The sequence below is a fragment of the Schistosoma mansoni genome, chromosome 6 (genome assembly GCF_000237925.1).
Source record: "Schistosoma mansoni strain Puerto Rico chromosome 6, complete genome".
Taxonomy (NCBI): Eukaryota; Metazoa; Platyhelminthes; class Trematoda; order Strigeidida; family Schistosomatidae; genus Schistosoma; species Schistosoma mansoni.
Window position 1 is genome coordinate 2,608,084 of NC_031500.1, and position 10,584 is coordinate 2,618,667.

At 37.0% G+C, this 10,584-nt stretch overlaps 1 protein-coding gene across 1 annotated transcript; it reads left to right on the top strand.

Moving 5' to 3' along the window:
• Positions 1–1,039: 1,039 nt before the first annotated feature.
• On the top strand, positions 1,040–8,741 carry Smp_002080 (putative s-adenosylmethionine synthetase; the record flags this gene model as incomplete). The annotated part of the gene is made up of 6 exons (XM_018797946.1): positions 1,040–1,278; positions 1,316–1,393; positions 1,428–1,663; positions 4,202–4,345; positions 8,254–8,491; positions 8,527–8,741. The coding sequence occupies exons 1-6, from the start codon at positions 1,197–1,199 to the stop codon at positions 8,739–8,741; spliced, it is 993 nt and encodes a 330-aa protein (XP_018652936.1). The 5' UTR covers positions 1,040–1,196.
• Positions 8,742–10,584: the final 1,843 nt, after the last annotated feature.

The following is a 10,584-nucleotide window of genomic DNA, read 5'->3' on the forward strand; positions in this document are numbered from 1 at the left end:
CTAATCTTACAATAACTGGATCTGTACTGTTCTAAGCCAGTAGAGATGAACATATTCCAGTGCTTTTTCCTATGCCTAAGAAGTTTCTTGACTTGTTTATTTATCGGGGTAGAACACTGTCATCGGCCCTTTTACCCATTTTAACCAATTTTTGACCTGAACACCTTTCGTGTTATCTGGTAATATGATACAGATATGTTCTCCGAGCCTCTCCAAGTCATGGGTGTGTCTAACTTTAGGATCTCGATCGTTTGACCCTGGCAGTTTACTCACAATAATACTTGATGAGATTAAGTTCCCTTCAGTCACGCTAGGGTGATGTTCTGCCGTACTATCCGAGTGCGAGAGTGCATTTAGTGACTCAGAATGCGAGTTCCCCAATGACTTGTCAATCAAGTGTATTCTATCTTTAGCTTTTTTGTCTTTTCTTTTCCTCCTTACTGCGGTCCATTTTTCATCATTCAGGACAGCCGTATCGGGACTATTTGGGACGGTGACGGTTTTATCCGGGTCCTCAATTTCTACTGAAGATGCATGATTACTCATGTCGTTCTTTTTACAGGCTAGAGCTAATAGGCTCATAGCCTCCTGAATTAATATCGTCTCATTAGTACAGCAGAACATACAAAGGCAGAGCGAGTTAGACTTAGAGCACCTTTTGTATGCAGCTGGGCTAAAACGGGTACACATCTTGTGGAACCTTTTTTTTACATTCATCACACTGCATCCCCTCATCTACAGGGAATAAACAGTTCGGCTGTCCGCATTTGTAAGCACTGTCAACCATTGTAATCAGATTAGGGTTAAAAACACAATATGATCACAGTAGTAACACAAGTGTTAGAGTCTATGCAAAAGAAGGCACCACGAGTCAACGTTTTCAACAAAATTTCAAACCTCAACCGGAATAATTCAATTTAAAGTAGACCAAGAATGCTTTTTGATGCAACAAATATACAAAAGCAACGATAATCGCAACAAGTACGAAATCACTGGCCTTTTTGAAACCGCGCGTAAGAGTTCGCAGATTACTGTCAACTAAATTTAGTAGTTAGTACATCTCTGACTAGTTAAACACAAAAACGTGAGCAATTATTTATTTCCATGATTGTTTAATTATGCTGACATGAGTGGTCCTGCTTCTGTTCGACCTGCACATTTTTAAATTCCTGGCCGTGTGCTTAAACTACCCCAGGATGCCTGTTTTCACAAATGGTGGGGATGCCGGATCGGACACATTTTTGTTCACTTCTGAGTCTGTTGGTGAAGGACATCCAGGTATGTGCTCACCTAATGTCATATATTTATTCGTTAGACAAAGTTTGTGATCAGATAAGTGATGCCATACTTGATGAATTTCTGCGCCAAGATCCCGAAGCCAAAGTAGCGTGTGGTATGTCTCTTAAAAGTGTTTATTAATAGCTTAGAATCTTTCGTAAAAAGTGGACTTATTCTTGTTGGAGGTGAAATCTCATCGAACGCTGTAGTTGATATACAAAAAACTGTCCGCAATGTTGTGAAACACATAGGTTACGATGATACTCACAAGGGTTTAGATTATAAGAGTTGCAACGTCTTAACAGTAATTGAGCAACAAAGTTCAGATATCGCAAAAGGTGTACATGAGGGAAGAAAAATTGAGGATATCGGTGCTGGAGATCAAGTAATTTTTTCATGTTTGATGAAATGTTTATATATATAATATTCTGTAGATTTGTTTTGACGTTTCCTTACGCCCTACTTCAGCTTGTAAACCATTTAGCTAAAGTACAGTTCAGACTTCCTCTTCTGACAGTGTACGGGGAGGCTTATGCGGTTTGTCTGGACGTTTATTGTTAATACTAGTTCATCAGTCAGGTCTTTCCTAATTGATCAGTATTGTTGACTTTGCTTATATTCCCAGTATTTTGACGTTAAGACAAATCCATCATTGTTTATAATAACATCAGTTACGTATAGTAGGCTCCAAATACCATGTTAGTCATCGTGTTCGTTCCTCTGTGTGTGCTTCAGATATTACCCAATACCCACTAGATGTACTAAAAACAGATGCAACTCAGTAGTGCGGTCTTTCGATCGCGTTTTTTGTTTTGTCTTAATTTCGAATGTTTCATTCTGCACTTTATTATCACTGATCTAGCTGTACCTAAAATTTCGATGAGACTATAATTTATGAACGAATCAATCAGACTTAAGATAGAAAGTCTTACATTTTGGGGCCAAATTCATCCACTCATTTGACAAGCTATCATTTTGGCGTTATAGCTGATATCAGTTTATGTTAAAAATCCTAAATCTAGCTCCTAAGTCTAACGTCCAGCTATAAATCGTAATCCTGATTCCTCCCGCTAATTTATTACCCCGTAGGTAAGTGGGCATTGTCGTCAATGTAGCGTCACTCAAAGGTCGTTCACAAATTTCCATTCATTGACTTTCGAAGAAATGGGCTTCACCCAGTTACTTGGTTGTATGAAGTTTACATTAATCTTCTCTTTACCCGAGTTACCTCCGCATCAATTTAACATTGTCAGTTTTAAGATACTATCACACTCTAACACCTAAAGGTATCTGATTAGTTGTCGATAACTATAATTAATAAATGTACTGAGTTAAGATACAGTATAAACCAAGTCGTTATCTTCCACATCACTCAAGTGTCAGTGTAAATAAGTCCGAAGAGATTACTCTTTTAACGGTGAGTACCCATTAGACGTAAAGCTTTCATTCACAAAATCCAAAATTAACCCACGGAACCAAGTAGATGATCTTCAGATAATGGCTTTATACAATCAAATAAAACCGTCGACTGAGGCAAAATAATGGCCTAAAATATCAGTAATTTTAAAAAATGAATTAGTGCTTCCTAATTGTCGATAGTTGTTTGGCTAAAAACAATTAATGATATAAACTGACGATTTAAGGATTTCCACTCCCTTTACCAATGGTCATCTCACCAGTGACTAACTTGGGAAACTCGTGTATGACAAGTCTTCTCTCGAAGCGTTGGAAGGTGTTTCTTCATCCTGAACCAATAAGAGACACATATCACTTGATCCCTAACCAGTGGTCTCAAATGTAAGCAGCAGTCGTTAAACGGAAGTCCATGGGTTCAATCCCCTGACCTGTTTTGATTGCGAACAACTGAGGAGTCCTATATCATAATGAAAATCATGTGGTGCTTCCTCGTTTTCACTGGTTATTTAGGTAAGGTTGGTTCGTGATGTGAACTGCAAAAGTGAAATTCTGTCACGAAGCTCCCAGATATGGTGTATTTCTGCTTATTATTCACATCGGATGCAAGATATTACAGTTAACAGGATTAAAGTTTATAATTTGCATCATAACCTTACTAATTTAATGTTAGTTAATTCTCTGATAATGCGAATTCCACACAATGAATCTATCTATTACTGTTGAAACATATTTCGTAGTAATAAAATGCAACATTTCAGAATAACTAGCATTTTCAAACTGCTAAAAATTCTAGGGTATTAATATCTTACTGTTGCTATTTTTCGTTACCACATAGAAAATATGATCTTGATGTAATATGATCCTTACTGTCGATTTTATCCCATTCAGTCTTATTGAAGTAGGCAGTCGTTATCTTCAATTTCACTATTTGGAATGTCAACGATCTAACAACCTTGTGTTAACTGACATAGTGTTTACCACCTAATAATTTCGAAACGTAAAGGAATGTGTGATACAAACAGTGACTTCAGGTGAAAGATATTCCTGAAATCAAAGACATAACCATGCACGGTTTAGAGAAACTTGCCCTTACAATTGTGATCTTTGTCCACTCATAATGGGAAACAAAATTTGCAACTGTTGTACAGTGTTAGGTTCAAATTGTAATATACAAACTGTTTTCAGTGCACATTTAAGTCTATTGTTTTAGATATTCTTTTTTTGTAGGATTATAGCCTTAAGGATGTTATATGCTAGCTGCCCAAAGTGTAAAATTTATTAGTAGTTAGCGGACATTCTGATCATATTTAAATTAGGATTTTATCATCGTTTTGTTATGTTTCCCTATCGAATAACTTCTGTTAAATGAGATACTAGCCCATTTGTGAGTTTCAACACCTGTTTAAAGTAAATACTTCTATTAGTCATTAAATTGTTATGTTAGGTATATTACTTCACAAAATAAGAATATTTTTAATACATTGTACTTATTCATTTATTTTTATAGGGTTTAATGTTTGGTTATGCAACTGACGAAACTGAAGAATGCATGCCCTTAACAGTCACCCTATCACACGCTTTAAATAAACGTCTAGCCACATGTAGGCGTAATGGTATCCTGCCTTGGGCAGGTCCCGATTCAAAGACTCAGGTAAGTTTTTTTGTTATTTTACAAAATCAAAGTTCAGTCTTTATATATATATATATATATATATATTCCTCTCTTATCTTCCAGGATCCCTTTATGTATATCTTTCTTTTGTGACCCTTCAATCCTTATCAACCTTAAGTATTTCTGTCATATCTACTACATTACAGTACATGACATCTCTTGTGCCGTACATCATGTTAATTTCATCTTACCGTGCTAATCTGGTATAGCAACTTGGGCCAACTCCCTTCTGTGTTGGGCTCTACGTTGATATCTGACTGTTATAGATCTCTTACACAGAGGATGTTTAGTTATTTCATGAAACACCTGATTTCTAAGCTGTACTTTCAAGTATTTTTAGTAGCATATGTGTGTCGTATTTTTCAAATAATTAGTATCTTGTCTGTTTACGTGATAATGTGATAATATTAGTAGTTTAAACCTAGCAAAAAATATGACAGTTGCGTTTTTACATTTTGTTTTTGTCACTTCATGACAAATATTTCTGTACCAACAAAAGTCACTGGAGTAAGTGTTCAGACTCTCTGTTACTAATCAGATTACCATAACTTTAACAGACGTTCACAGATCTCAGTATTATTGACACAACGTTACCACTAAATGTGAGCAATTTTCTGGAGACTAGTGATGATCTAACACAGAGTCACTAAACATTCTCAACCTAGAATCGACTAGGTTTTACAAGTAGAGCATAAAACCGATCTCAATGATGCATCGTATACTCGTGTTTTACAGCCAGATTAACATTAGCATAGTGCTATGAATGGCTAAAAATTAGCATAAACTGCTCTAACTTTCATTATACATCGACTGGACTCACATATAATACCACTAATTAGCACCCACTCGGTCTCAGAGATATACGAACTTGTTGTCTAGTTTCATTCACTCGCTACAATTTTTTTCATTTAGTTTATTTACAACACAAATACTGATACAAATGGGTGCCGAAATAAATGTGCACCACATGAATATGGAAATGGGATTTTAGAGAAATATGGAAAGGAAGAGTGGGGTGTAATCGAAATAAATAAATGAATAAGGTAATTCAAAAAAACAGTTTGTGGTTGTAAGGACACTTCAGTCATAAAAATACATCTAGGAGGAACTATTTCAGTTAAAATATTTCCTCTTACTTTCGTGAACTGTATGGAAAATCTAAAAGATGATCTGCATTGGCTCCTATTTTGCACCGTATTCGATAACGTCTCAAGCCATCGAGTTGCACCATTCCTAGTACTCCAATCGATGTGGTCATGACAAACCGATATACCAGTCGTGTACGACTTTCCCTCATGTTGTAATCTGACCACCCCTCTGTTTTTCCATTTCGTCACAACGTCGGCAAACAACTGATGATGTTAAAACCTCTGCGATGGCATTCGTAACACATGTCCAAACCACAAACCGGTGTTTCTTGATGTTGACGCTAATTGAGTAACGGTCACAACTTCCAAACCTCAGCATTACTAACATGGTGTTCCAACTAAATGTCAGGAGTCATCCGGAGACGACGATAGTCAACAAAATGTTCCCGAACGTCCTCAATTCGGGAAGGCCAATTTTCACAAACATAGAGCGAAATAGTACTCGTTAACCCGTTGTGAGCACAGTCTTTTACAGCTAAACTAAAGTCACGATGGCACCAAAGGCGTGAGTGCAGTTAATGAGCTCATGCCAGTCTTGTAGAGTACTTTGCATTTCGAAGGTGTAAATCACGTTCCATAATGTTACTTACATTTGTCAAGAGTTGCTCTAATTATCCATCACTCAAATTTCAAGGTGAACTATCCAAAATGGTCTCAATGTTCCTGCTTATTCCGCAAAAATGATTGAAATATCCTAAACTAGTGGTAGTATCTTGAATCTGATCACTCAGTTACTCTCCAAGTTCAGGAACGAGTAACGGTTTTTGTTATCTAAAGACTCAACACTATTATAGCAAATAGTGTAAACAAAAAAAGATACCCAAACCTTGAATCATAATGTGTCCACAGTTCGATTCTGTGTCACGACAGACTTATAGAGTAAACAATGAAGAGTTGGAGAAATGTCACTAGATCTAGGAAAGCAAATTAATACGTATGGAAATACAAGTAAGGATAAATAAGACTTGTGCTTTCCCTTTATAGAAAAATATTATGCTCTACGGCATGCAAGTCATAAAAATGGTTCAATCATGAAATCAGCTACTGAATTTTAATAAGTAATGTCTCATGATGGAAAGTTTTGCAAAAAAAAATTTACCTACTATAACCAATTTTCTTGGCTAGACCTTTTGCGAAGAGATTATTCACAACTTCATCTTGTATAGACATGTAGCACAGCTCGAATTGCTGGATGAAAAACACATACAATACCGATTCGGGCTTCAAAACGAAATATTGATTGAAATTTCCACTATAATATGCAGTATTTATCCTCTGTCTGAACGGAAAACTAACTAAAGTTCTGGGTTTATTTTATTTAAACACGTAAATATTGGTGCAAGGGGGCACCAGATGTATATACGCCACAGAAAACAATGAAAATGGGAAGAGAAAGGGATAAGATGCGCATAAAAAGAAAGTAATGGTGAGGGAAACTGAAATGTACAACCAGAAGAACTCTCAGTTAAGGAGGTTATAAACACTTTATGCAGAAAGTAAAAGAAGGTTATAGCAGGATCGCCATTGGCTTCTATTCTGAGCCATATCTGATAACGTCTCTAGCCACTGTGTAGTACCATCTCTCGGACCCCAGCCAGGGAGTCGTGAAGGGTCAACAGAAGCCAGTCCTTTGCAGCTTTCTTTCATACCACGACACTATGTCATACACTGACCATCTCTCCGCTTTTCCCAACCAGTCCCAGCGTCGGCCAATAATGCACAACATGGAATTCTCTGGGACGACATTCGTAGAAAATGTCCAAGCCACCGAAGTCGGTGTTTCAAGATGGTGACACCAATTGAATTATCGTCTCTGCGCCCGAACACACGATGCCGAACCTCTTCATTACTAACATGGTGTTGCCACTGGATATCAGCAATCCTTCGGAGACAACGATGATCGAACACAGAGAGACGTCTAACATCCTCAACTGGGAGAGGCCAGGTTTCACAGGCATAGAGCAAAACTACTCTCACCGACGCGTTGTAGATCCGACCTTTTACAGCCAGACTAACATCGCGAAGGCGTCAAAGATGGCCCAGATTGGCATAAGCCGCTCTGGCTTTCACTATACGTGCATCGATCTCATCACTCACGCCACCACCAGCACTTATGTAGCTACCTAGATACACGAACTTCTCAACTACTTCAATCTGCTCACCAACCAAGGTGAGTACAGGAATAGAATCCTGCCAGTCTTGTCAGAGTACTTTGCACTTTGAAGGTGCAAAGCACATACCGTACTCGCGGGCACTAATTGCCAACTGATTAAGTCCGAATTGCATGGCTTGGGCATTATCGCACAGTAAGACAATATCATACGCATACTCAAGGTCGAGTAGTCTTTCTCCAGGCAACAGATGCACACCGCCATTACCTTTTTTATACCAAAAGTCCTGTGTACGACACACGTAGGAAACTTAAAAACGTTGGGGATAATCTCAGTCATGATCCTCAACAAATAAACTGAAAACACCATTTGCATAAATAAGTGACCGCTCAGTCTTGTATACAAATAAATCAAACAAATATTTCTGACTTAAAGCAGAGAAGATTACAGACCATATCAAACAAGCATAATTCTCAGGCAACCCGATCAGTGGTTATTCACCTTTAATTCAGTCCCATCAACTATTTGTTGAACGAGAAAACAATTAAATGTATAATCAAGATAGTAGTATTTTAGACAGTTATTATTATTATTGTAATCTGACAGTTGATTCTTTCGTTTATTATAGGTGACGGTAGAGTATTTAAATGATCATGGAGCTTGTCGACCTTTACGAGTACACACAGTGGTCATTTCTACACAGCATGATGAACATGTAACTTTGGAGAAAGTTCGAGCTGATTTATTGGAATATGTTATTAAAGAAGTGATCCCTGCAAATCTCTTAGATGAGAAAACTAAATATCATTTAAATCCAGCTGGAAGATTTGTAATTGGTGGTCCTCAAAGTGATGCTGGTTTAACTGGTAGGTTATTTTTGAAAAGATTAATTTTTTCTCAGGCAGAAAAATCATTGTAGACACATACGGAGGCTGGGGTGCACATGGGGGCGGAGCGTTTTCTGGGAAAGATTATTCCAAAGTTGATCGATCTGCAGCTTATGCGGCACGTTGGGTGGCTAAATCCCTTGTAAAATCTGGTCTTTGTCGACGTGTCCTAGTCCAGGTAACTAAATTGCTTTATCATAGGCAAAGCTTACTTTCTGAGATTTTTTAATAAGTATTTTGTAACCGATGTTGTTGTACTCATTTAAGCCATCACCTTTTCCATTGTAGCCTCATATTTTCTCAAATATGCTTGTTAAATTAGCAATGTAGTAAATCGTTTATTGACTATTCAGACACTAGTTTCATTTCTTAATTTCTATCCAGCTTAGATAATTCTATTAGATCGCTTTACTTAAATCTGATTCTTATACGCTAAGTAGGGACAAGTACTAGATTTTAAAAATATCTCAGTGGATCAAATATCAAGTTCTTATTCTGTGTAGTGTGCAGGATAGACAACTAGTGGTTTGGCCTGCCTGTTGTCAAACATTATTGACTGAAATTCTTGTCTCACGAGGTTTTATGTCAAATAATTTAAATACAGAGTAGTATTACCCGGGGCAATAAATTTTCAGGTCGTAGATAAAAGTACTGCTGTCCATACCAACGTATGGTCGTATTTCTCATGAATATTTAGAATTGGCAGTAGCGTTACCTTCTAAACTGTGGGAAGGTCCAAGGAATCCCACCTTTGAAAACCAACCCACAACATTTTGCTAAAGGTTCACAAAGCTCTGATTTCAAATAACCTAACCAAAAGCAATTATTCACTAGAGATTTCATAGCACTGTTGTAAAGCAATATTTGCTTGAGAACGAAATGAATGTCACTAATCCAGTATGAATTGTCTAGAAACGACTATTCACTTAGTTCCCATCCATCCTGTTTCCTTTTCTCGTAGTTGTTACAATCCAAGCGGTTCAGGTTACCGAAGTATCATTACAGGGCGAACCCTGTTTTAGTCAAAAAGACTTTCTTATCAGGCTTCAGAAAATTTTATCTGGATCTTTACAATATCTCTAAAACGGGCATGGGGCTTCCATATGTAGGTATAAAAGTAACTTACTGGAACTATTGCAGAGTACCCAGACGGTTCACTTAAATGAAAATATATTGGCTTCAACGGCGAATTCTCCTTATATAATAATTGTAGGCTTCAGATAGATACTTATAAAGGACTCCATAGGGAAAGTTAAAGGAGAAAGAAAAGTCAGTGAGGTTTGGTAACAGATTAAACTACTAAATATCTATAAATAGAAACTTCGTAATTGCTTATGGCTAAAATTAACTCAGTGATCATAAAGAGTAATGGGTAACAAAATCCAATGTATTGGTAAAATGTAGTGGATTAAAAGTCAGGCGGTAGAAAGTTTATCGTGGTAATAATACGAAACACTCGAGTAATTTAACTAACACCCACTTGTTCACTCTATGCACCAATAACCTTTTCAGAAGTACTATTATTATTATTAGCTTTATTCAATGTTATATTTTTGGTACGATGTAGAATTCTCAGCATAAAGTACTTCAGCAAGTTTCCGTTTCTTACTTCTTCATCCTTCCTGACGATAAATATTGAGTGATCGCCAGTTAGAAGTTAGCAGCCCAGTCAATCGACATCTGGATAATGTACATTCTTCTCGCTGCATATTGCCAGCAACCACAATATCTCTGATTAAGCCTTCTGTAACCTTTACAGCGAAAGGTCTTACACTTTTCATAAACGCATCTGAGTAGGTTGTGCGATTAATAGGCATAATGATGTATTAAAACAAACAAAATTAGATAACTTGTTGAAATATCTAGAAGACAGGAACAGGTAGCCCAAATGTTTAAACAGGCCGCCAAAATATGTACTAAACATCAAGTCTATAACTCTTAGCAATGTTAAAATAGATAATCCCTAGCATGATACCTATGCTATATAGCTATAAATATAAGTATGTTTTTGTTGTATCCAAATGAGTCGGGAAATCGTATTTCTGACCTTTCATAACTTAATGTAAGCCACT